We start from the raw sequence: 27,961 nt of genomic DNA on the forward strand, positions 1-27,961 counted from the left end.
AATTTGAATTGAATTCATACAAAAAATGCCTCTTGTGGTGTTTTATTAAAATTGCTTCATTTGAGCTGCAGGATAATTGGTTTTCAATTAGCAGGAGCAAACTCAATCAAGAAGCTGTGGTCACTGTGCACATAAGGTAAATTAAGAGCTGGCTTCAAAGTATGTAACAGAAAATGTTATAGAGAGGTAGAAAGCATTGCTATTATGTGGTTGAATTTTATTTTCTGCTATGCATGTATTTAATAGATTTTTAAGTTGTTTATATAGCACAGGAAAATGTGTATAGTTACTTATATGGGAAATTTGAATATGGATCACAGGTTATAGATTTTGTCATAATACTTGCTCACAAGATGATTCCAATCAGTTGCTTTGCAGAATGATGAGCATTCTGTAGTGAAACAGCAATCATTAATACTACAATGTGATCATTATTACAAGTCAGTGACATGGAGTGCAATCAGACCTAGTTGATATACACAAAAAGCTTCTGCTAAAAATAAACTGGAGCAAAAGATTTTACCATCATGCAGCTGTATGTTGTCAATGAGGGCTAATATAGGTGTGATGATTTACATTATTCTTGAGGTTTTTTTAACTTACTTAATCATACGTGGGATATGGGCATAGGTGGAAAGGCTATTATTTATGGCCCGTCTCCAGTTGACCTGGAGAAGGTACTGGTGAGCTGCCGCCTTGAACCTCTGCTGTTCGTGAGATAAAGGTGCTCCCATATTGCTATGTAGGGAGTTCCAAAATTTTGATCTAGCAACAATGAAGGAACGGCAATACATTTCAAAGTTAGGATGGTGTGTGACTTGGAGGGGAAGTTGGAGGTGGTGATGTTCCCCAGTGCCTGCTGTGCTTGTCCTTCTAGGCAGTTTAGGTTGAGGATTTAAAAGGTTCTATTAAAGAAGCATGGGGAGTTGCGCTGGTGGTAGAGGGAGTGAATGTTTAAGGTGGTTGACAAGGGTGTTGATCAAGCGATCTGCTTTGTCCTGGAAGCGTGAGTTTCGTAAGTACTGTCGGAGCTGCACTCTTCCAGGCAAGTGGAGAGTATTCCATCACACTCCTGACATGTGCCCGCTAGGCAGTGGAAAGGCATTGTGGGGGTCAGGAAATGAGTCACTTGGTATAGAATACCCATACCCAGCTTCTGATCTGCTTTTATAGCCACGTGTGGCTGGCCCGATTAGGTTTCTGGTCAATGGTAAGCCCAGGATATTTATAGTGGGGGTAGCTGAAGATGGTGATCCCATTGAATGTCAAGAGAAGGTTGTTGAACTTTCTTTTGTTAGCGTTGTTCATTGCCTCGCACATGAGTGGTGCAAATGTTACTTGCCATTTATCAGCCCAAGCCTGAACGTTGTCCAGGTCTTGCTGCATGCGGGCACAGACTGCTTAATTTTCTGAGGAATTGCAAACGGAACTGAAAAATACAATTATTAATGAACATCCCCACTTATGATCTTTTGATGGAGCGAATGCCACTGATGAAGCATCTGAAGATGGTTGGCTGTAGGACACTGCCCTGAGGAATTCCTGCAGTGATGTCCCAGGGCTGAGATGATTGTCCTCCCTCAGCTGAATCAGTATCCTCCATGTTGAACACCACTTGGAAGAAGCACTGAGGGTGGCAAGGGCACAGAATGTACTCTGGTTGGGGGACTTCAATGACCATCGCCAAGAGTGGCTCAGTAGCACCACTAGTGACCAAACGGGCTGAGTCTGAAGGACATATCTTCTAGATTGGGCTTGTGGCAGGTGGTGAGGGAACCAACAAGAGGGAAAAACCTACCAGACCTTATCCTCACCAATCTACCTGTTGCAGGTGTCCATGACAGTATTGGTATGAGAGACCACCACACAATCCTTGTCAAAATGAAGTCCTGTGTTCACACTAAGGATACACTCCATTGTGTGGTGTGGCACTACCACTGTGCTAAATGGGATATATTCAGAACAGATTTGGCAGCTCAAAACTGGGCATCCATGAGGCGCTGTGGACCATCAGCAGTAGCAGAATTGTACTCAAACACAATCTGTAACCTCATGGCCTGGCATATCCCTCATTCTACCATTACCATCAAGCCAGGGGATCAATCCTGGTTCAGTGAGGAGTGCAAGAGAGCATACCAGGAGCAGCACCAGCCACACCTAAAAATGAAGTGTCGACCCGGTGAAGCTACAACACATAACTACCTGCATGCCAAACAGCATAAGCAGCATGCGATAGACAGAGCTAAGCTAACCAATGGATCTAATCAAAGCTCTGCAGTCCCGCCAGATACAGTCATGAATGGTAGTGGATAATTAAACAACTAACAGGAGGATCAGGCTCCACAAATATCCCCATCATCAATGATGGGGAGCCCAGCAAATCAGTGCAAAAGAAAAGGCTGAAGCATTTGCAACCTGTTCAGCCAAAAGTGCCAAGTGGATGATCCATCTCGGCCTCCTCCTGAGGTTCGAGCATCACAGATGCCAGTCTTCAGCCAATCCAATTCACTCCACTTGATATCAAGAAATGGCTGAAGGCACGAGATACTGAAAGGTTGTGGGTCCTGACGACATCCCTGCTGTAGTACTGAAGACGTGCTGCAGAACTAGCCGTGCCCCTAGCCATCTGGCATCTACCCAACAATGTAGAAAATTGCCCAGATATGTCCTTTCCACAAAAAGTAACACAAATCCAATCCAGCCAATTACCGCCCCATCGGTCCACTCTCGATCATCAGCAAAGTGATGGAAGGTGTCGTTGACAGTGCTATCAAGCGCCACTTAAACAGGAAAACTTGCTCACTGATGCTCAGTTTGGGTTCCGCCAGGACCACTCAGCTCCTGACCTCATTACAACCTTGGCCCAAACATGAACAAAAGAGTCGAAATCCAGAGGTGAGTTGAGAGTCACTCCCCTTGATATCAAGGAAGCATTTGACCGAGTGTGGCATCAAGGAACCCTAGCCAAAGCAAAGTCAATGGGAATCAAGGGGGAAACTCTCTACTGGTTGGAGTCATACTTCATTATAAGCAATGGTCAGAAAACAAAGGGTAGATAATTTGATCTGAAGGACAATCAACCCACAGCACTTAAATCGATGGTACACTGCAGGGAGAGAAAGGCACTGCTATTTGATCACCTGTTTGAGCTTCCACCTTAAATTCAAATCCTATGTAGCTTGACAAATGACAGCACAAGCTTAATTCAAAGGACTGTCCATTACTGGTGACGTATATGACACATCACATGCCAGACAGTTTTATAAGGTACGTGCCAATTGTCCTAAATCATTTTTAAGGCATATAACTTATTGAATTGCAAATAAACCACATTATACATACTTATCCTACTCTACTTGTAGGCTTTAAGTCAAACATTTTGTGTGCTTAAATATCCTGCAGAGAACATCCCATAGTTTGAAGTGTAATGAGATAGAAGTCAAACCAATGTTGCCTTGGCAGAGATGATGTTACAACTTGAGTTAGATGGGGGCAGCATAGATAAAGCACCGATGAATGAATATTCATAATGCATGTTTGCAATCAAAAATAATTTGGAAGGGTTGGACTATTTACGGCCTGAAATATTACTTGGACTCCACTGAAGAAAAATTAAGACAGTAAGATTTCATTATATTTGTAAGGATGTGAATCTCTATTTTTGTTCCAATTCCCTTGCTCTTCATGGGGCATGAAGACCTCCACCAACAGAGTTCAAAGCTGCCAGCTGAGATGCACCCTAAAGTGAGTTAGTGATCAGTCTACTTCCAAATTTAATTCCCACAATACTGCAGCTGTTATGATCTCAGCCATATGGGAAACCAAACCACTGTCTTCAACTAATGTGCTATCACACAATGCTGCTCAAATGCATGATATCACGGCATGTTTTCAAGGGAACTCAGATGGCATTTGATCAAGTGTGGCATCAAAGAGCCCTAGTAAAACTGAAGTCAACGGGAATCGGGAGAAATTTCTCCACTGGTTGGAGTTATACCTAGCACAGAGGAAGGCGGTTGTGTTTTTTTTTACTCTTCCATGGGATCTGTGTGTTGCTAGCAAGGCCAGAATTTGTTGCCCATCCCTAAATTGCCCTTGAGGAGATGGTGGTGAGTTGTCTTTTTGAACCGCTGCAGTCCATCTGGTGTGGGTACACCCACAGTGCTGTGAGGGAAGGAGTCCCAGGATTTTGATCCAGTTACAGTGAAGGAATGGTGATATATTTGCAAGTCAGGATGGTGTGTGACTTGGAGGGGAACTTGCACATGGTGGTGTTCCCTGCTGTCTTTGTCCTGCGAGGTGGAAGAGGTTGCAGGTTTGGAAGGTGCTCTCGAAGGAGGCGTGCTGAGTTTCTGTAGTGCATCTTGTAGATGGTACACAATGCTGCCACTATGTATCCGTGATGGAGGGAGTAAATGTTTAAGGTGGTGGATGGGTTGTCGATCAAGCAGGCTGCTTTGTCATGGATGGTGTCGAACTTCCTGAGCATTGTTGGAGCTGCACTCATCCAGGCAAGTGAAGAGTATTCCATCACACCCCTGACTTGTGCCTTGTGGATGGAGGACAAGCTTTGGGGAGTCAGGAGGTGGGTTACCTGCTGCAGAATTCCCAGTGTCTGACCTGCTCTTGTAGCCACTGTACTTATACGGTTGCTCCAGTTGAGTGTCTGGTCAATGGTAACTGCCAGGATGTTGATAGTGTGGATTCAGCGATGGTAATGCCATTGAATATCATGGGGAGATGGTTAGATTCTCTCTTGTTGGAGATGGTCATTGCCTGGCATCTGTGTGGAATGAATGTTACTTGCCACTTATCAGCCCAAGCCTGAATGTTGTCCAGGTGTTGCTGCATATGGACACGGACTGCTTCAGTATCTGATGAGTCGTGAATGGAACTGAACATTGTGCAATCATCAGCGAACATCCCCACTTCTGACCTTATGATGGAGGGAAAGTCATTGATGAAGCAGCTGAAGATGATTGGGCCTAGGACACTACCCTGAGGAACAGTGTCCTGGGACTGAGATGATTGGCCTCCAACAACCACAACCATCTTCCTTTGCGTGGTTCGAAAAAAAAGTTGCAATAGAGTTTCCACTTTGGGCACAAATGGGAAATTGTGCCCAAAATGCACTTGAAATTGCACTGGTTAGGTTATAATTCAAGTTTCTGCTAAAATTCATTGGCACAATCAACATAAAGTCTTCCATGAACCAGTGCAATTGGGTAGTGTAGTAGAATGCAACTGTTCATTTTTTCTTTCCATCAAAAATGTATTGTGTAATGTAATTAAGAGTGGCAATGTGGTCTAGTTTTATCAATGCAGCTGAAAATGGGTTTATCAGCAAAAATAAGCATTTTTAGTGAGAATGTACCCCTACTTGTGAGTACCCTGATTTGAAATCACTGAAAATGACTTAAAAAAAACTATACTGAACCATTAAATATTTTTATTATTGCACAGTAGTCAGTTTCTTAGTTAATTAGAGGGCCCTGAATTTGGGGGTGGGGGGGGGGGGGGTCGGTGGTTTACGGTGAACTGTCAGCGTTCACTGCTGTTGTCCCTCCGAATTGACTACAACTTCAGGATTTAGCGCAAGCCCAAATTAATGTGGAAGTCCATGTTGTGGTCTGTCATTCACTGCTCTGCCACAGGCTGCACTGTGGACTGCACCCCCCTCCCCCACCCCCCCCCCCCCACCTCCCCCAGTGTGATTGGCTGCTCGGACAGCTTGATGACATAATCGCCGTTTGACGTAAAACCCTGTTAAATTATAGTACATTCAGTTGCATGTCAGGCGAGTTAAAGCTCTCACCACAAAGACTTCTAGATCTCTCAGTGCGACTTTCTTCGAGATCAGTGGCGGTCGCCCTTGCTTCATCACTGACTGCAAAGTTCTGCCAATATTTTTTGATATGGAAAGCTTTTTAAAATGTGCCTACTTGTGCCTTTGCACCTAAAATAATGAGTGTGATTTGAAGACCCTTCCCAAACCATGCAATCTGACAAATTCGAACGAGGGCCATGGCCAGTTTTGTGGTCGCTGTCAGATTCGGGCAAACTGGATCTTGAACCAGCAGAAAATACGGGCAGAAGTGTTTTTTTGGATGTAACTTATTTCTGTTTTAAATTCCTTGATCCTCTGTACTGGTTTGGCTGATTGTGTTGGAATCTTGGCCCAAAACCAGTAGAAGCAGCCAAAAACCCTATCCTCAAATCTTTGCTTTGTTTTTAATGCAGAACTATCTTGAGAGTGCCAAATACATTTGTTTATATTAGTCAAAGGATTCTCATTAACAACCATGCTGATTCCTTTACTTTTAAATGAGGATCTTTACATAATTTTAACTATTCAACTATGTGTAATGTCACAATGCTTGGTATTGTATTTGTAAATTAACTACTTTTTTTTACATTTTTAGGTCATTCTAAAAGCTTTGTTCGTGGTGCTTAACCATGATATCAGTTCTCGTATATGTGATGTGGGGCTTAACATCATTGACTGCCTGCTGCAGCTGGAGGTGGTTCCATCAGTGGATAAGAATTACAAGATTGAAGAAAATAAGGATAATAATACAGATGAGAAATGGCAGAAAGAAACAGTCAGCCAGCGAGGAGCACCAGGAGAATCATCCAGTGCATTTGCAGCTGCACCAGACGATGGAAATGCAAGTGCAAGTGCAAGTGGAGGCGGAGATGGTAGCGGAGGTGGAGGAGGAGGAGATGATGGAGACAAAAAAAGCAAAAATCAGGAGCAGGTTTGTTGTTGTTTTCTATAATTGGCTTTCAAAAGTTGCAAAGTTTGTGAAATATAACATTTCTTACCAATAAACTAATCAGGGATTCGGTCCTTTTAATTGTCAATTTTGTGGTTATTGATAAAAAGAGCAGTAATTGGGGATTGCAGTGCAAGTGTTCTGGACTCTCATTAAAATAGAGAGTAGCTGCAGTTTTAATTTTTAAGTGTGTCTCCACATGTGTTAGAGATATACAAAGTGAAGAAGTAAATGTTTTGTTTAGAAAATTATTCTGTTTATGGAGCTTATTTTGAAGAAACTCTACTGTTCAATGCACATGTTAATTTATACAGCACCATCATGTTATTTGGAACTTGAGGCAGGCTTAATTCCTGGAACAGCCTAATATAAAATTCTTTTGTTGTATTACATGTCAGAGCACAAGCATGATTTTTCTTCCAAATTTCGGAACAAATTACCAAGCATTTATTAAAACTAAAATGAAACAAAAAAGTGAAGAAAAAAAATTGCAGCGGCTAAAAATATAATGGGCTAAAATTTACAGTCCCACCACTGTGCCCGCCTGTGCGGGCCACACGTCGCAGAGCCACTGCAATCCCAATGACATGGAGTGGGGTGCAGGCTCTCTGCCCCCGGAAATGGCGTCAGCTGCCTGTGCGCAGGCTTCGAGCACTACCGTTCAATTTAAATGTTTAAATATACATTGATTTTAAAAAATTAAATAAATTCATCTTGCTCCTCTCCCACCCCCCAATAACCATAGAATTAATTACTTGCCTTCTTCCACCCCCCAACATACTTAGCTTGTCCACCTGACCTTTGCCCCCACTAATTGCATTATCTTTACACTATAACCCTTCCCACTGTCCCCTACACTGATGATATGACTTTGGCCTTGTTCCCCTCCTAGCCCCTCGCACTGAGAAACTTATCTCCTCCCCAGTCCCCACCAGTGTTCCGCCTCGGTTCCCCGGACGGGGATCCGAAAGCGTGGGAGTGCCGGCCACCGGCACGAAGGTCACACCGGGACAGACAGCGGGGACGTAAATGTACTTAATTCATTAATTTAAATTTATTTAAATATGTTAATGGCGGTCCCATTGCCGAGCGGCAGGGGGTGGTGGGGGTGCCATGAGGCCTCACCGCGGCCAGCAATATCGGGCCGGGCCCTCCCAGCGTCAGGGTGCATGGCAGCCCTCTCTCGGAGTCGTTTTCCTGCCTCCCCCCACCTCCCATCACGACCCCTGGTGTCGGGAGATCTGTAAAATTCAGTCCAATGTCATCATGTCACAGATTGAATTGATGTTCCCTCCTCCATTCTATGGCCTGAATTTTATTCGGGCGCTGCGCTGCGGCACCCTATAATCTCAGCGGGGTGCCCGCATTTAGCAGCCGCCACAGAACCCCCACGATATTTCGCGGGGGGCTCATTATCATCACTACGCCGAGCCACCCCCCCCCCCCCCCCGTATTACGTGGAGAGAGGCGGGACATTCGGCGCAGTGAGACACATTTTGACAACTGTGCAGCAGGTACTGGGGCCTTATTTAAAGCACCCCAACACCTGCTTCCCAACAGCTGTCAAAGAAATACTTACCTGACTGCTGAAGAGTGGGGCTGCTGTCAATCTGGCAACAAAGCAGAAAGTGCTGGAGAAACTCAGCAGGTCAGGCAGCATCTGTGGAGAGAGAAGCAGAGTTAACGTGACCAAGTTCACAGACCTGAAAGTTAACTCTGCTTCTCTCTCCACAGATGTTGCCTGACCTAGGTTACCCCAGCACTTTCTGCTTTGCTCCCACTTACTTACCCTGCTGTGTCCCAGTGTCCTATGAAGTTGCGATCCTCTTCTTCCACTCAAATGTAATATCCCTTCTTGTAGGTGTGCACACCTGGGTGAACAATCTTAATTTTGCATATTCCAGGACGTGAGACTTAAATATACCATAAAAGGCAAATACACAACGGAAATAAAACCATAATTGAAGAATAATTACCTACTATGAGCATCTAATCTTCTGACTGTGAAAAGCCGCAGACTAATATGCGTTTGGAATCTGTATTCATTTCTCTGCTGACTGTTATGTGACATGTAACTACAATTATACGATCTTTGTTAAAAAAAGGAACATATGTTCATATTCTAGCTGCATTTCCAACAATAAATATTACACCAATAAATATGATCAGCTGCTGCAGAGCAAAGTGTTTGTGAACATGTGTTGGTGTGTAATAGTTGAAAAACCATGACATCAGCACAGATTTCCTCACCAGTCCTGCATTGGTTTTCAAACATGTGCAAGACAAATCTTGCAGCCAGAAGTCAGAACTGTTACATGGTGGTGTTACCTTTGCATTTAAAGGACCAGACCAAAAGCCGAGGATGGCAGAGGGATGCTCTAGGGTGGCCCCACAGTTCAGCGATGTCTCCCTGCTCACTCACCTCCAGGCTGTGTGGGCAAGCTGGGAGGTTCTTTTCATCAGCGATGGTAAGAAGAGGCCCTCCCGCCTGAACAAGGCAGTATGGCTGGAGATGGCAGAGGAGGTGAATAGCCATGGGGCCATCTGCCGTCAATTAGTCCAATGCTGAAAGGGGGTGAACAAGCACTCCTCCAGCCAGCCGGGACCCGCTAGGCCTCTTATGCACAGAGTATGAGCGCCAAAGTCATCCACAGCTAAAGGGCAATCAGATCAGCAGCCTTCCTCCAGTCAGGCTGCGAGCACAGAGGTTGCACCAAGAAGGAGCAACCTCTCCATTTACAGAGAACACACGGACAGAAATGGGAAAGCATGGGTGTCACAGCAATGTAAATATGTCTTTCTCTAAATGTTCCTCACCAACATGTGTGTCCTTTTCTCTATGTAAATGGTGTGCGCCAGCATGTAGCACCAATGTCACATCGTTTTGCACCGTTGGCCCTTCAGGAGAGCCAACGTATGCAATAATATCATTGCCATGCCACCATTACTCATGAGCATCTCCACGGATGCAGTGACATGGACATTGGCTCAGTCAGCTGCTGCCTCTAATGATTTACATAGGAATGCTGCAGATGTGCACTGGTGCACAGCAGTGAGCGAGGGTGATGTGTGGCTTGCAGAGCTCATGTCGGTTCCTATGGAGCAGACAGCCTTTGTCTGATAAGCCACTGCCGTACATCCCGAGCTCACTGCTAGCCCTGCGTGCTGAGCCTGGGTGCCATCTGCCCTCCCATGCATCTTTCATGTTGTAGGTCCTCTGCATCCTCCTAGTCCGAGGAGGAATCCTGTTGACGTCTCTCCTCATCATGCCAGGCCTGGCCCCTATTGGGTGCATAGTTGTGCAGAGCAGCAAAGAAAGGAGCTGGCCTTTTCGGCATCACCCTATCCATCCGGGCATTGGAAAGGCTCTTTCAGCATGCTGATCTCCTACTCAATGGTGGCTCTTGCCGCTCAGGGGCTGGCATTGTATCTCTCCTCTGCAGCAGTGGTGGGGTCTCTCACTAGTGTCGGGAGCCATGTCTGCAAAGGATAGCCCTTATCTCCAAGACGCCACCCCTCTATCTGAGCCAGTTCAGTGAACAGCAGTGGCAGCCGGGACTGGCGCAGGTCCCAGGTGTCATGGCAGCTGCCTGAGAAGTGGTCACAGATTTTCATGAAGCATCTGCGGTGATCACATACCAGCTTCACCTAGATTGAGAGGATTCCTTTAATGGTGGCATCTGCAGATGGTAACCTGGCAGGAGGCCTGAGGGCCAGATGATTACAACCAATCGTTCTCCGGCAATGGTGCCGAAACCGATGGCCCTCTGGGCCTGGCTGCCTGAAGCGGACATATTCTCTGGCCCTCTGGTGCAGGACATTGGTGACCTCTCTGATGCAGCGGTGCACTGCTGACTGTGTGACCCCACAAAGGTCTCTGGTGGGCCCCTGAAAAGCCGCATAGGCATCAAGCTTGAGAACTGCTGCCATTATGAGGACCAAAGGCATAGGATGTTCACCGAAGCCTATGGGCTGCAGGTCATCTTTGAGCAGGGCACAGAGATGTGTCACCACCCTGTCTGCATGTGCAATCACCTCCGACACTGGTGCCCTGACAACCAGTGGCATGTCACTTGGGGCCTGTAGATGCACGGCATTCGTAATGGTGAGCTTCCCTTGGGGGCTGCTGCTCACGACCGGGGCCTCTACGTGGATCGCACCAGCCTGTTGATTTTGCCTCTGGCGCATACGGATCCTCAGGAGCAGAGGATCACACAATGTAGGATGAGCCATACCTATTTCCATGTGATAAATAAAGTTGAACCATTCATGTATTCGAAGGTTCCTAACAGGGCAGGGATTGGTGTTGACGGGTACATCAGCTGCTTTCATGGATCAACTATGTGGCGTGCCATGGCACTGCCCATCTTGGCCAACACTCAGAGTGGCACAGCATGACCACATCAAGATCCTACCAGATGAATCGATTGACCCCACCATCCATATAACCTTAATGCTCCTACCCTTTCTGGTACCCTCCCCACATACAGGGTGACTAGAGCGCCATTGCTCCTTCACAAACACAAACAAATGCAGAGTGTATACTATTTACGAAGGGACGGTACACAGTACCTCCCTTCATGCCTGTAGAGCTTTCCCTCCAGTAATCCCAGACTCCCTCCCTCCTCCCTTTAAGAATGCAGAGCTGTGACCCCTGTAATCCCCCCTCCTCCCTTCTAGTATGCAGAGTGAAATCTCTGTGATTCCCCCCTCCCTCCTTCCTTCCAGTATGCAGAGTGAGACCCCTGTAATTCCCCCCCCTCCTCCCTTTAAGAATTCAGAGTGAGACCCCTGAGTATCCCCCCTCCTCCCTTCCAGCATGCAGAGTGAGACCCCTGAAAACGGAACTTATCTTCTGTCGCAAAACCTTCTGCCTCCTATGACCCACCAGCTTTTCTAATCGTGAACGGGATGGCACGTGACGGCTGCCCGTTCAAAGTAAAATCAGGAAGTGTCAATGGAGAGGTGGTGGGCTGCCTAATCTGCAGAGGTAAGTACCGTTTAACATAATCTAATTGGGTGTCACTGCCGTGCGGCGGGGGTGCTACACCATGGTTCCCCCGCCGCCGGTAATTTGCAGCGGGCCCTTCTCGACGTCGCAGGTCAAGGCGGGCCTCTCCCCTCAGAATTTTACTGGCTCCTGCTTTTAATTCAAACTATTTACAGCTACATAATAGCAAACCTTGAGGGAATACCTTAAGGTAAAAAATCTGGAAAGGTATGTTAAAAGTCTCACACTCCAACTGTCCTTAAAAATATAAGAGCATCTAATAAGTAATGACCTCTTGTTTCATAAATCCTATTCCTTTCACAATGCATGTACAACCTGCTCTATCGTGTACTTTTCCAACCTATTTAATCTCTTGAGATTAGTTTCCCTCGCACAAAATTCTAGATTACCTCTGTAACTTGCATTCTACATTCTAGACCGGTTGCTTCTTTGGTGTGATACTTCCAAGATCCTAGCATCATGGTTCACAACAACATTTGATTTTCTCAGGTCGTACCCATTCTTATAACCTACAACTGATATACATTCAGCTCTTTAATGAAAAATATTCATGGCATAAAATTATAGCATTATTTTGGGAGTCTGTTCCATGTATCCCAAACTCAGTCAGAAAGAAAAATTCTTCAAATCTCAAAATTAGCTTGAGGCTGGTTAGTTTTGTTCTCATACTTGCTAGTCTTTTGCACACTGTCTAAATTAGAAAGTCTACTGAAATCTATATGATGCAGTCCTCTAAAAATAGTGCAGAGAGGAATTTATTTATTTTGGAAATGTTTTATAGAGGGCTGTAGAGTCTGTTTCTAAAATATTCTAAGTATTACTTTGTTTTCCTTTTTTTTGATTAACTTTCTCCAAGTTACGTATTGCTGTCCAACCAAAAAGGTGGAAAGGCAGATGACCTACTGCAGTTTTTTTTCTCAATTTTGCTTCATAGCTGTAAATTTGTTCGTAAGTGGTCAGGTACTGAATTTGAGTCGACCTATAGTCCGGGGTGGGGAACGGTCGATATTGCTACTTCTGGCTGCTTAGGATCCTGACACCTACTGGATAGTGTGTATATGTGATAGATGAGTGAAGAAGGATCAGCCTTAGTTATAATGTCTTCCTCAGTCAAATAGACATGAACAATCACCACTTGATGAGGTATCAGAGGGAATGGTTTGGAAATTTTTCCCCTTAATGGTATGAAATATACTAAATTATTCTGAAAATCCAGCATTTTTCACTTGAGTACAAAAACCCTGTTACTTTTCTCCACAAATGTAAAAGTAGATATTACAGAAGAAAATCATTCTTCAACCCAGCTTTTGTGCAAATGTTTGCAACTAGTCTCTTATTGTGTAGCACTAAATTGTATTTATGTTTACTTAGGATGAAGATACCCCAGGTGACATTCATAAACTTACGTTAACAATGCTTATCAAAATAGTGAAGTCACTGGGATGTGCATATGGTTGTGGTGAGGGCCACCGTGGACTGTCAGGGGATCGTCTCCGCCTTCAAGTAAGTGGCTTCCATTTACAAATGCTAATGTTAAGATTCAAAATATTGTAGAGGTGACCAAGAAATGTCACAAAGTAAGTGGTACTATTCTATGTTTGGAGGCTAAGGCACTTTTTGTGAGTAATGTAAATGTTTTTTTTACAATTGCTGGTTTTTCAATTCACCCCAAGATAAGTCTATTAAAATTAGGGCTATTTTTCTGATTTACCCAAAATTATAACTCCATCATATCGTAGCCTCCTTTAAACTCAGTTAAAAATATTTCAGCTCAATTATTAACACCTTTATTGGGCCTGCCATGTCTTAAACTCCAACTGCTTAGGATCCTGAACTAATTGTAAGTTGAGCCACTGCCAGCTTTGAACAGAATAAATAGGATATTTTTCAACGTTATAGAACTATGATCTAGTAGTGGTAGTATTGTACTAAATTGTATCATCTTTCAATCAATCAGCTTATCATTATTTATTTCGTTAGAACGATATAAACATGAATGAAATAATATTGCTTTGTTAATCTTTCACTGAAACATATCTGATGCTTGCAACAATTTTACACAAATTTGTGCACAGTACTGTTAGCTAATACTAAGAATTGTTTATTTTAAAATGTATTAATCATTTTAGGCACAGAACTGCCTTACTAGATTGTACAAACTTAGCAAAGTACAGTTTCGTCAAACTCTGCGGGAATATGTGAACAAGGATTCCCTGAACAATGTAGTGGATTTCTTACATGCTTTGCTAGGGTTTTGCATGGAACCAGTTACTGACAGTAAGTACAGCAGCTCTTTCAATCAACTATTCCTTTTTTTGTATGTGGCAGTCATGAAGTATATAATCGGTATATAAAGGGTTTGATTATATACATATAGTTACAAGAGAGCTATTTGGATTTTATTACAATCCAGTAAAAATCAGTATTCTTCCCATTTCATTGTTGTTCTTCTTTCTAAGTTTTCCATGTTGCATTCTGAAGCCTCTTGAGTTGATCAGCAGCACATCTGTATGAATAGTGTAGGGTGAGTTGTCCACTAAATCACTCCCATATAATGGAAAAGTACCTAGCCCTCCTTGTATTTTTCTCTGTTAGCATCGTTGAGATGGGGAAGTCTTTGTGTGAAGAATCACAAAAACAACATGGTATGGTACATTGGTGCACCAAACTACTGCATCATCAACATTTGGAAAACTGAATGGGAAATGTGAGGATAAGATTCTGTAAAACTGGAGATTGATGCTTGAAATCATAATTCTTCCCCCCAAATTTTAAATCAATCTCTACATCTAAAAGACTGAATAAATAACATTTTCTTCCTAAAAATTGCAGCTACCATTTTTCCTGTTAAAGAGAGGGTGGGGTTACCTAGAGTTCACATGTAGTACATAACTAAGTGGTCCTACCCTTCCATAAAACTCAACAGCTTGCATGAAGGATCTAAAGCTTCCTGTCTGTTGTTAAAAATCTCACGGGAATTTCTTTCTGAGAAATCCCCAAGATGTGGATGTCCTCTCCTCATGTTCATTTTTTAGTTTCTTTAACAGCCATTTATTTTCCAAAAATTTATCTTTAATAGCACTAGGTATTCAGATCCGATCAGCTGGGGGTTGCAACATCCGCTTTAGGCGCCCCAGCCTCTTTGAAACAGGAAAATTGGTGGCTCCAATCGGGAGGCCTACCACAGGTAAGTACATTTTACTTATTCCTTTATTCATAAATGTAGGAGGTGATCTTAAAAATGTTGCATGGGTAGGCTTATGATTGCAAAGCCTTATTCGGAAATACAGCATTGAAGTTATTTAAAATTGTTTTGGCTTTAAAGCTTTTTGAAGTTAAATTAAAATAAATTATGAGATTAAGAAAAGAGGTTTAATCCATGTCAGTATGCTGTTTGTGTTGGAAACATTGAAATTGAAGTGTTATATATTGGGAAAATGATTCCCTAATTTGTATTTTTCCATTCAAAATGACAGTTATTGAGAAGTGTGTACTGTTCCTTTGGAAAAGCTTTTGAAAGAGTTTTTTTCTATGTGAGACCTACAAGCATTGTTGCCAATTTCAGTTGAAGAGAAGAATTTTACATTGTTGGACCAATTGGTAAATACACACAGGTACGGAAACCATAATTTCCAGGAAGGGTTAGTGGTGAGTAAGGTTTTAGAAACAATGATCAAGGAAAAAGAAATCAACTGGCATTTGTAGAGGTTCGCGTAAATTAAGGAGAGCTAGTACGAATACGTAAAAGGCACATTGACTAATCTAATTGATTTTTTTAATGATGTAACAGAAGGTTGATGAACAGAAAACAATGGATGGTATTTATATGGATTTTAAGAAAGCATTTGACAAAGTATCACATAAAAGGCTGGTTTCCAAAATTGAGGCTCAAGGAATAGGACGGTCAGCTTGGATGAAAAAGTTGGCTTAAGGACAGAAAACAGTACATTATGGTAAATAGATGTTTTTCAGACTGGAGGATGGTAGCCAGTGGTGTTTCCAAGGTTCAGTACTAGGGCCATTGCTTTTTTGATAGATATCCTCGGATGGTGATGGCAAACACGAGGGGGCATAGCTTTAAGTTGAGGGGTGATAGATATAGGACAGATGTCAGAGGTAGTTTCTTTACACAGAGAGTAGTAGGGGCGTGGAACGCCCTGCCTGCAACAGTAGTAGACTCGCCAACTTTAAGGGCATTTAAGTGGTCATTGGATAGACATATGGATGAAAATGGAATAGTGTAGGTCAGATGGTTTCAAAGGTCGGCGCAACATCGAGGGCTGAAGGGCCTGTACTGCGCTGTAATGTTCTATGTTCTATAACAACAACAACATATATTTATATAGTGCCTTTAACATAATAAAATGTCCCAAGGCGCTTCACAGGAGCATTATGAAATAAAACATGACACCAAGCTACATAATGAGATACTAGGTCAGATGACCAAAAACCTGGACAAAGAAGTAGGTTTTAAGGAGTGTCTTAAAGGAGGAAAGTGAGGTAGAGAGGTGGAGCAGTGTAGCGAGGGTATTCCAGAGCTTAGGGCCTAGAAAACTGAAGGTGGGCCACCAATGGTGGAGCAATTAAAATTGGGGATGCACAAGAGGCCGGAATTAGAGGAGTGAAGTTATCTCGGAGGGTTGTGAGGCTGGAGGAGAATTCAGAGATAGGGAGGGGCAGGGCCATGAAGGGATTTGAAATTCAAGGATGAGAATTTTAAAATCAGGTTGTTGCTTTACCTGGAGCCAATAAATGATTTGGATATTGGAATACAGAGTAAAACTCAAAATTTGCCAATGATACCAAACTTGGAAGTGTAGCAGATAGTGAGGATGATACCAAGTGACATAGATAGGCTAGCAGAATGGGCAGACAAGTGGCAGCTGGAATTTAATGCAGAGAAGTGTGAAGTGATGCAGTTTGGCAAAAGGGATAGGGAGAGGCAATATAGACTGTCATGCAGGCCCCTACCTGCCAAGAATGAGGCACATATATTTTGCCACATGGACATTAAATTTTAAAATTGTTGCTGGGAAGAAAAGAAGGCTTATTACAAGGGGTTGCCAAGCCCCTGGCAAGAAATGCATTTTTTTTTTCATACTAGCAGACAGTGTTGGAACAAGGGAACCAGTCCCTGCCCCAATACACAGAAGAGACCTGGTCAAACCAGTCGGTCACGTGACCACCCCTGCTGGCCAACTAGGGGAGTTTTAAATTGGAAAAACAGAATTTGAACTCAGAAAGCTGTTTGCTCCTGAACTAAAAAGACCTCTCGTGGCTGGCTTGCCGCCGCTTCTCCTGTCTGCTCTCATCTCTCTCACCAGCTTTGGAAACCATTGAAGACATATGAACCCCAAGAAAGAAAATTCTCCTATAGTGAACAAGGTTTAAGAAGAATACTGGGCCCCAACGAAAAGCAAGATCTACCTACAAGCAAGGACGACAGTGAGCTCGAAGCACAGTAACATAAACTCCTCTTCAAAGATTGCCTCAAACCTCTCAAATTTATTTTTCTTCTGCTCTTTTCTGTCTCTATTTGTATGTGCTTATCTTGTATGCGTGCTAGTGTGGGGCGCGGCATGTAGCCATAGGTGTTAACCGAATTAGAGTTTAAGTTTTGATAAATTTCACTTTTCTTCTTTAAACCTTAGAAAGCCTGTTTGTGCTCAATTCTTTGCCTTTATAATTGGAAAGCGGTGAACAAGGATTCACCAAAGGGGGAGCTCAAAACACAGTGTGTTTAAAAACATAAACCCTGCTACAATAAGACCAGCTGAAGGCTGAGAAAGACCCCGAGACACCTTTCTCACCTGGTTGTAACAGAAATTTTGGTGCTAGTGTCTGGAATTTTACCCACAGATAAATGAGAGAAATTGGAAGTGGGAAGCCAAATTGTTCCCAATCAAAAAAAGAGCAGGTTTTCAATATAGATTTTCTTGTGGTTGTGTGTGCTTGAATACTAACATATCTGCAACTGAAGCGAGTAGCTCTCCAAGCCAGGGTGAAGTAACTTGAGATAAGTTAAAAGCACTGCCTATGGAGGAGTTGAGAAAAATGGCTCTGCAGTGTGGGATCACTGTACATAGCAAGGCTAGGAAGTCTGAACTCCTAAGGCTAGTGGCCAACCATTTTTCCCTTGAATCTGAAGAAGCAGAAGCAGTGTTAGAAGCCAAATCTGACAGGGTATTGTTAGTAAAGATACAACTGGAACAAAGGAAACTTGATTTAGAAGACAGGGAAAAAGAAAAAGAGAGAGAGAGAGGCAGGAGAGGGAGAAAGAGAGAGCCTTCCAAAAGGAACGTGAAGAAAATGAAAGACAGAAGAAGGAACAAGAGAGAGAGAGGAGAGAGAGAGAAAGAATATTCTGGAAAGAATGCGGTTGAAGCGGCTTGACTTAACTACTGGGCAACAGAGTAACCCCAGTGAAAGCATGGCCAATATGGAGGAGCAGAATTCAGGCTGGGTATAAAATTGCTAAAACTCGCTCAATTAATTCCAAAATTCAATGAGGAAGAATGTGGAATTTTATTTTGTGTCTTTTGAGAAACTGGCAAGGCAGTTAAATGGCCAGCTGAGACCTGGTCTCTTTTAATACAAAGCAAGCTAACTGGAGAAGCCCATAAGATTTATTCCTTGTTGCCAGATGAGAGTTCATCAAATTATGAACTGACCAAAAATGCTATTCTCAAGGCATATGAATTAGTACCCGAAGCCTACCGCCAAAAGTTTAGACCCCTCAAAAAGCAAGCTAATCAAACTTATCTGGAGTTTGAAAGAAGTAAGCAGCTGGCTTTTGACCAGTGGCTGTGGGCTCTTAAAATACAGCTCAGCTATGAGACTCTCAGAGAAGTAATTCTGTTAGAGGAATTTAAAAACGTTCTCCCATTTTCAATAAACACCCATGTAAAGGAGCAATGGGTTCAGGGAGCCTGGCAAGCAGCAGTTCTTGCCGATGAGTTTTCTTTAATTTATAAGTTGGTTTCCCAGGGGAGACCCTTTCCTAATCACCCCCACAAATCTGAAAAGGACAAAGGGTGGAAAGGTGATATCCGCCCAGGCAGTCCTGGGTGAGAACGGAAAGCAGGAGACACAGGGACACTCCTCCAGGCAAAAAGGAAGGTACTGTGAGCAAGAGTGAGACCCAGAGACCTGTGTGCTCCCATTGTAATAAGGCAGGGCATTTAAAAGCTGACTGCTGGAAACTAAAGGGAAAACTGGTAGGGTTAATCAGGGCACACCCGCTCAGTGAAGACGGGACCCTGATGGAAAGCCCAGCAGAACAAGCTGTGACTTTAACTGCAGCAAGATTGCAACCCAGGAAGCTTAATACGGCCAGTGCAGGAAAAGTTAATAGAATTCCTGAAGGTTATCAGGGTTTTGTGTCTGAAGGGAAAGTAACCCCATATCCCTCGAGTGGGGCCTACAAGCCCATAATGATTCTCAGGAACACAGGGTCCACTAGATCCCCTTTACTGGGAAAAGGCCTGACCTTTCCCCCAGAGAATGCAGTGAACGCCAAAATGGTGGTGAATGGTATTGGAGGGTGTATGCCTGTACCTGTACACCGGTTGCACCTGGAATGCGACCTAGTTTCGGGATTGTACCTATTTTGCCTGTGGACGGGGTTGACCTGCTCCTAGGTAATGATCTAGCAGAGGTGAAGGTGGTAGCCCACACCCCCCCTCCCCCAGTAGTGAGAGAAAGACCACAGGAGGTCAGAGAGACAGGGCCGTGGCAGGAGATGGTTCCCTGCAGTTTTCCTGAATGTGTAGTGGATCAGGCCATGATCAACCAGCTCCCCCGGAGGAGACTGCATTGGCACTGCAGGCAGATGACCATGAGGTCTGCCTGTCCAAGACTTTCTTTGGAAAATTAGGAGACTCAGGGAATGAATTAAATGGATTTTCCCTAGGTGAGGCTCAGCGAGCCGACCCAATATTGCGAGAGTTAGCACAGTCTGCCCAATCTGAAAGTGAAGCAGAGGGAGTCCCTGATTGCTACTATTTAAGGAATGAGGTACTAATGAGGAAATGGAGTTCTCCTTACAGACCTGAGGGCGTGGAGTGGACAGTAGTTCACCAGTTAGTGGTGCCACAGAGTACCGGGGAGAAGTATTAAGAAGGGCCCACGAGACTACAGTGGCTGTACATGCCAGTATATGAAAGATCAAAGCCCGCATAAGACAACAGTTTGACTGGGCAAAACTCCACAAAGATGTGGTGGAGTACTGCAGGTGTTGCCGTATGTGCCAGGTTGAGGGGAAACCCCAACCTACGGTGAAATCTGCACCCCTAAGTCCTGTACCAGTGTAAGGAGGACCCTCCAGCAGAGGGCTGGTGAACTGTAAGGGACCCCTGCCGAGAACCAAAGGGGACAGGCAGGCACACGGCTGGCAAAAGTTTAGAAAGAGAAGGGGAAAAAGTGACTAAGAGGGTAGGTTAAAGGAAGTCCGGGAGGAATCCCGGATGAAAATCCCTCATGTCTGGTCAGTCAATCCTGAAAAATTAAAAAAGTTAGACCCCACATCCTCCTATGTAAATACAGACTCTAGAAGCACGCCACCAGAGTTGCTAACAGCATTTACAGGAACCTTCAGAGACAAAAAGAGACCTCTAGGGGGCGCAGAAACCAGGAAGGTGATGCCTCACCTAATTGAAGTGCCACAGGAGAGTGCAGTCAAGTCTGCACACATACCTGCAGGCAGGAGGTGTCCCAGAGAACAATGGGGAGATTAACAAAGAATCCTCCCCCACTGTCAGAGAAAAAGGGAACCACCCATCCCCTGAAGTCAAAAGTCTTTGCATGACTCAGCAAAGCACTGAAAGTGAGTTCGGGATAGAACTGCCCATGACGAACTCTCTTGAAAAAAAAACATTACCTCAACAGGAATAAAGCCCTAGGCAGTCATTGCAATGGGCAAACTGAAGAAAAGCTTCCCCAAAGAACCACATGGTTACTGGGATGCGAAAAATAGGAAATTAAAGCAGCCCTGGCACCTAGAAAAAACAATATTTAATAGGCTTTAAGAGTTATGAATGAATGGAAATGAATGAGAGAAATGCATGTTTTTCTTCCTGAATCTTATATTTCTCTCAAACCTTTTAATGAAATGCACCATTTTTTTTTCAAATCTCATTATATTTCCCTGGGTGTGAAGGTGTCATGCAGGCCCCCACCTGCCAAGAATGAGGCACATATATTTTGCCACATGGACATTAAATTTTAAAATTGTTGCTGGGAAGAAAAGAAGGCTTATTACAAGGGGTTGCCAAGCCCCTGGCTGGAAAGACATTTTTTTTCATACTAGCAGACAGTGTTGGAACAAGGGAACCAGTCCCTGCCCCAATACACAGAAGAGACTTGGTCAAACCAGTCGGTCACGTGACCACCCCTGCTGGCCAACTAGGGGAGTAAATTGGAAAAACAGAATTTGAACTCAGAAAGCTGTTTGCTCCTGAACTAAAAAGACCTCTCGTGGCTGGCTTGCCGCCGCTTCTCCTGTCTGCTCTCATCTCTCTTAACAGCTTTGGAAACCATTGAAGATATATGAACCCCAAGAAAGAAAATTCTCCTACAGTGAACAAGGTTTAAGAAGAATACTGGGCCCCAACGAAAAGCAAGATCTACCTACAAGCAAGGACGACAGTGAGCTCGAAGCACAGTAACATAAACTCCTCTTCAAAGATTGCCTCAAACCTCTCAAATTTATTTTTCTTCTGCTCTTTTCTGTCTCTATTTGTATGTGCTTATCTTGTATGCGTGCTAGTGTGGGGCGCGGCATGTAGCCATAGGTGTTAACCGAATTAGAGTTTAAGTTTTGATAAATTTCACTTTTCTTCTTTAAACCTTAGAAAGCCTGTTTGTGCTCAATTCTTTGCCTTTATAATTGGAAAGCGGTGAGCAAGGATTCACCAAAGGGGGAGCTCAAAACACAGTGTGTTTAAAACATAAACCCTGTTACAATAAGACCAGCTGAAGGCTGAGAAAGACCCCTAGACACCTTTCTCACCTGGTCGTAACAAGACTTAAATGGCATAGTTCTTTAGAGTGTACAGGAACAGAGGGATCTGGGCATCTGTGTGCATTGATCTTTGAAGGTGCCAGAAAATATTGAGAGAGTAGTTAGCAGAGCATGTGGCATCTTGAGCTTCATAAATAGGTATTGAGTACAAAAGCAAGGAAGTTATGTTGAATCATTATAAAGCTCTGGTTAGGCCACAGCAGGATTATTGCGTCCAGTTCTGGTCACCAAACTTTAGGAAGGATGTGAAGTTCCTTGAGCAGCTGCAGAGGACATTTATCGGAATGGTTCCACAGATGAGGAATTTTTGCTACAAGGTTAGGCTGGCAAAGCTGGAGTTGTTTTCCTTGGAGCAAAGGAGATTGAGGGGAGATTTGATAGAGGTGTACAAAATTATGACAGGTTTAGTTAAGGTAGACAAAGAAAAGTTGTTTCCATTATCTGATCATACAAGGCCTGGGGGACACAGATTTATGGTTTTGGGTAAGAGATGCAGGAGGAAATGTGAGGAAGAACTATTTTACCTAGCAGATGTTAATGACCTGGAATGCGCTGCCTACAATGGTGGTGGAAGCGGAGACAATGAATGATTTCAAAAGGGAATTGGAAAGGCATTTGAGGGAAATAATCTTTCAGGGCTGTAGGAATGGAGTGGGGGTTGGGAGTATTGTTCTACATCTGATCCGTTATAACTCTAAGGTCCCAGTGCTGAATTAACTGATTTAGACCAGAACAGCAGTGGTTAGTGTTACAGTTGGCCTCAGTGCAATTGAATAAAGAAGGGGAAGAATACATGTAGTGTTAAACTCCTGTGTAGCAGCATGGATACAGAGTTGTTTGACAGATGGGAAATAAAGAAACAGAGCAAATAGGTGGTGTTGGGATCGGACAAATATTGGAAATGGTGTATCCCAGTGGCACTTGCTTTGTTACCTTTTGTCCTCACTATATAGTTAAGATTTGGACTTGAGTATGGGGAACACAGTTTCAAAATTTGTTGATGACACAAAAGTAGGAGGACTGTACATGATGTCATGAGAGCATATACAGATTGGCGGAAAGGGCACAAGGTTTTCATTGAAATTTATTGTGCATAAGTGTGAGGTAATATATTTTAAGCTTTTTGGAAGAAAGACAAGGAAGCATACACCCAGTGGAAAGAAGCTGAAGATTGTGGATGAACAGAAAAATCAAGGTGTTTAAATATGTAATTATCTGAAACTGTGACTTCAGGTAGATAACACCATTAATAAATGCTAACAGTCTTTTGGATTTTAGAAATAGGTGTTACGGTCAAGGAGGGGTCGAAGGTCTTCCTTCTTTTCCCTCTCCTTGTTTGACCACAACAGATTTAATTCTTTCTTAAAGTGGATATACTGGCCATTTCAGTAGGTGTTTGATTACTTACTTGCTATGATCATAACAAGAACCAATTGGACAGGTTTTCTTGAATTAACAAAGAAGGAGGTTAGCTTTATTGTACTTAAACCGAACTAATAAAATAATAAATAATGCGCCAACTTTCACTCTCACACACACACTAGAGGTTTACACACACACAAATAAGTTACAGAGTGGGGAATGTAGATTGGTTGAGTTAGAGTCCATAAAAAAGGTATACAGTCTGTGGAGTTTGGTGATTTGGCTGGCTTCTAGCTGAATTCAGTGATCCTGAGGCTTTTAGTTTGAAGAGGTAAATGACTGGCTCGATGAGTCTCTTGGAAATAGCGATGCAGATGATTTCCTCCAACGGGGTTTCTGATTGTAGCCGGAGTATGCAAAGGTAGTCAGTCAACAAGCAGGATTTGCTGCAGAGAAAACACCATCTTAAAACCACAGATGGGGAGGGGCTTGTCTCATGACAGTCACTGTGATTCAAATATAGCAGTTAGCTGTATTTCTCTGCTTTCTGACGGAATAGGTAGTTCCTTTAAACTTCCTGGATCATGGTTCTTGCTGGGAAATATAGCCATTTTGTCTCCCTCGTCACAGTCCTTTGCAATGTAGGATACAGTGTAACAAACTAGGTGGTCATCTTAAGCTACCAGCAGTCATCCATTTTTCAATGTTCTTTCTAAATTTCTTCAAAAAAATTAAAGTCAGATCTCCAGTCAGTGGACCAAAGAAAATCAGCGTTCAACAAAACACATTGGCGCAACATAGGGGCAAGAATAAAGAAGCTTTAGTACATTTGCACAAATCATTGGTTAAGCTCCAGTTAGAGTACTGTGTGCAGTTTTGGGTGCCCCATACAAGGAACAGTAAAGCAATACAGAGCTGGATTTTATGCATGGCCCGCAATAATATGCCGATCAGGTCACCCTCCCCCCACCCCCAATCATGTGGAGGGGGCAGGCTCTCCGACGCTGGCAATGCGTCAGCTGCTTGTGCACAAACGCAGGTGCCATTTTTAAAGCCGTGCTGGCTAATTTACATTTTTTAAGTTATACCCCCCCCCACAGTACTGATTTAAAAATCTGCCGCCCCCTTCCCACTCCCCAATAACAATAAAATTCATTACTTGCCCTCTCTCCAACCAAAGCACTTACCTTCCACACTTGATCGTTCACCCGCCCAAACTGAACAAAGTGCACAGGTCACCCCGTCCCCACCAACCCCTACACTAATGATGTAAATATGACCCTGTCCCTCCTCCCCACACTAAAAATCTTAAGTTCCCTCCTTCCCCACCACCACAGCATGTGGGAAAGTGAAGGCACATGAGTGCCAATGCCGCTCAGAAGATCAATTTTATGTAAATGTATGTATTCAGCTAATTTGAATATTTTAATCCGGGTCCTGTCACCCAGCCACAGGGGAGCCGCCATGGAGCCTCGCTGCTGCTGGGAAGATCAGGCCCGGCCCGGCCCTCCCGGCACTGGGCTCCGTGGCGGGCCGCTGCCGGAGCAATCTTCCGGCTCCCCCGCCACAGAGCCCGTTGTTGGGAGCTTTGTAAAATCCTGGCCACAGAGTCTTCATCCAGCAAGTTGATGCTAGTGATGGGAAATTATAGCTATAGGAACAACTTGAAGTAATAGGACTATTTGCATTGCAGCAGAGAAGTTTAGGAGAAAATTTAATAAACGTTTTTAACATTTCAAAGGGAAATACTAATTTCTCCAATTGGGAAGTAAGTGATTGGGGTTGTCAAGTTAAAATGGCCACTAAGACATTGAGGACATTGATCAGAAAAAAATTCTTTATGCTGAGTTGTTGGAACATGAAATGCTTTGTCCTAGATAAATGCTTTTGTCCTATGTTGCATAGTTGAGGCAGAAACTATTGCATCTTTAAGGAAGAAAATGGATATGCATTTGAAACAGAGCAAGTGAGTGAGATTAGTTTTAGATTGCTCTAGTAGGGAACCAGCACAAACATGATGGCCTGAAAGGTCTCCTTCTGTGATGTACACCATTGTCTGTAGATGTCAGGTGAATACAAGATTGGCTTGGCTGTGATGCTCCTATAGTTGAACAACCTGCAGCGATTCACCATCTAGGCTCACATATGGAAATTATCTGTTTTGTTGAGGTACCGGGGAATGGCTTTTAGAGAGGAACTAGCAGAAGAAGTAGACCACTCGAGCCTGTTCCCCCTTACAATAAAATTCTGGCTGATCTTCTACTTCAACTCCACTTTCCTGCCCTATCCCCTTATCCCTCGATTTCCTTGGTGTCCAAAAGCCTGTTGATCTTGCTTTTGAATATACTTATTGATTGAGCATCTACAGCCCTCTAGGGTAAAGAATTCCAAAGAGTTACAATCCTCTGAGTGAATAAATTTCTTCTCATCGCAGTCCTACATGGCCAAATTCTTATCCTGAGACTATAATCCCTACTTCTAGATTCCCCAGCCAGGGGAAGCATCTTCTCAGCATCTATCCTATCAAGCCCGCTAATAATTTTATACGTTTCGATGAGATCACCTCTGATTCTTCTAAGCTCTAGAGAATATAGGCTCATTCTACTCCATCTCTCTTCATGGGACAAGCTTGTCATCCCAGAAATCATAGCCTTCATTACAGCCCCTCGAGGGCAAGTATATCCTTCTTTAGCTCAGGAGATCAAAAATGCAAACAGGAGGCTGGATTTAATGGGCTCCCCAGAGACAGGCTAGGGGGTGAAGGGGGATCATAGAATTATAACGGGAGGTGCACCGCAATTTAGCTGGGGGTAGTATAGGTCGAAGACAGCCTTCTCACCCAGAGGCCAGTTGAGGCCCTCAAGAGGCCTATTAACAGGCACTTAAGGGCCTCTTCCATCGCCGCTGGCATTCAGCCAGCGGCAGTGAGGAGCCTCCACCACGCGGGGAAGTCATCTAGTAAAACTAGGCAACCTCCCTGCTGGCTTGTGGGTGGGGGCAGGGGGGAGAGGGGGTTGTGTGGTCGGGTGGCAATCTGTGGCCCATGGAGCGCCCCTGGTGGAAACCACCCCACCTTCCTCAACCCCACTTCACCTGCACTCAATGCCCACCCTCCCTCCTCCCATCGTCGGGGCCTGCCAGACTGGCTGCGGCAATCCTGCCTCACTTACCTGGGGTACGGGTCTCCACCGCTGGGCCTGGTTTCAAGGCCTCCTGCAGTAATGGCAGTGGCCACCACTCCCAGTGGTTCTGCCAATACTGCTGAGCTGCCGGCCTTCTAATTGGTCGGTAGCTCTTGCAGGCGGGATCCCCATCTTTAAAGGGATGGGGATCCCGGCACCAGGTTGTTAATTGCCAGAGCACCATTAAATAAAGCAGGGGTGGGGGGTGATTCCAAATGACTGAGGTGGGGTTCCCACTGCCTTTTTTGCCCAGCGCTGGGAGTCCCGCCGGCTCCACTAAATTTAGCCCAGTACTCTAGGTGTGGTCTCACCAATGTCCTGTATGATTGCAGCAAGGCTACCTTACTCTTAACTCTGACCCCTTGCAATAAAGCCTAACAAACTATTTGCCTTCCTAATTGCTTGCTGTACCTGCATGTTAACTTTCTGTGATCCCTGTACAAGGACACCCAAATTCCACTGCATATCTGCATATTAACTCATCTCTTATCTTTAAAAAAAAAATATTCTATGATTCTGTTCTTTCTACCATAGGGGATATTTTCACATTTTCCCACATTGTACTCCATCTGCTACCTGTTTTTTCCCACTCATTTAACCTGCCTAAATCCCTTTACAGCTTCTTTGCAACCTCCTCGCAGCTTATTTTCCTAATTAGCTTTGTATCATCAGCAAACTTGATACATTACACTCAGTCCCCTCATCTAAGTCATTGATATAGATCCACATTCCTAATAATAGATTCTAACATTTTTCATACTACTGATGACAGGCTAAGTGGTCTATAGCTCCCTGTTTTCCTTCTCCCTCCTTTCTAGAATAGTAGGATTACAGTTGCTACCATCTAATCCATAGGGAGCATTCTCAAATTTAGGGGATTCTGGAAAATGAAAACCAATGCATCCACTACTTCTGCTACCACTTCTTTGATATCCTAGATTGTAGGCCTTCCTGTGCAGGAGATTTGTTGGCTTTTAGTCCCATTAATTTCCCAGTACTATTTCTATACTAATTAATTACTTTAAGTTCCTCATTCTCACTAGACCCTTGTTTCCCCACTATTTCTGCTTTTATGGTGTGTTGTACTGTGAAGATAGGTCCCAATTATTTGCTTAATCTCTTTGTCATTTCCTTATTCCTCATTATAATTTCTCCTCTCTCTACATCTAAGGGACCCACATATGCTTTTGTTAATCTTGTTCTTTGTACAGACTTATACAGATCTTACAAACTGTTTTTTATATTTTTATATTCCTTGCTAGTTTACTCTCATTCTGCTTTCTCCCTCTTTATCAATTTTTTGATCATCCTTTGCTAATTTCTAAAGCCCTCCTAATCTTCAGGCTTGCTCTTTTTGGGAAGATTGTAAGCCTTTCTTTTAATCTAATACTCTAGTTAGCCACAGTTGGACCACATTTCTTGTGGCGTTTTTGTTCCTCAAAGATGAATGAATGTTTGTTAAGAGTTATGAATATTTTCCTTAAATGTTCACCATTGCTTATCTACGTTCATATCTTTTAATCTAATTTTCTATTCTACCCTAGCCAACTTCTCTCATACCTGTGTATATGGTTTTATTTAAACTTAAGACCCTAGTTTCATACTTAAA

The 27,961-nt window shown here is 43.6% G+C and overlaps 1 protein-coding gene across 1 annotated transcript in view; it reads left to right on the forward strand.

Annotated features, from left to right (window-relative positions):
* The window catches only part of LOC137372405 (protein unc-80 homolog), a 500,647-nt gene that overhangs the window by 106,669 nt on the left and 366,017 nt on the right, over positions 1-27,961 (forward strand). Inside the window, exons 13-16 of the mRNA XM_068036292.1 lie at positions 6,423-6,758; positions 13,159-13,290; positions 13,917-14,064; positions 14,867-14,974. Coding sequence (XP_067892393.1) covers positions 6,423-6,758; positions 13,159-13,290; positions 13,917-14,064; positions 14,867-14,974 — 724 coding nt within the window. The remainder of the gene's footprint in view (positions 1-6,422; positions 6,759-13,158; positions 13,291-13,916; positions 14,065-14,866; positions 14,975-27,961) is intronic.

Source organism: Heterodontus francisci, chromosome 7 (genome assembly GCF_036365525.1).
Source record: "Heterodontus francisci isolate sHetFra1 chromosome 7, sHetFra1.hap1, whole genome shotgun sequence".
Lineage (NCBI taxonomy): Eukaryota > Metazoa > Chordata > Chondrichthyes > Heterodontiformes > Heterodontidae > Heterodontus > Heterodontus francisci.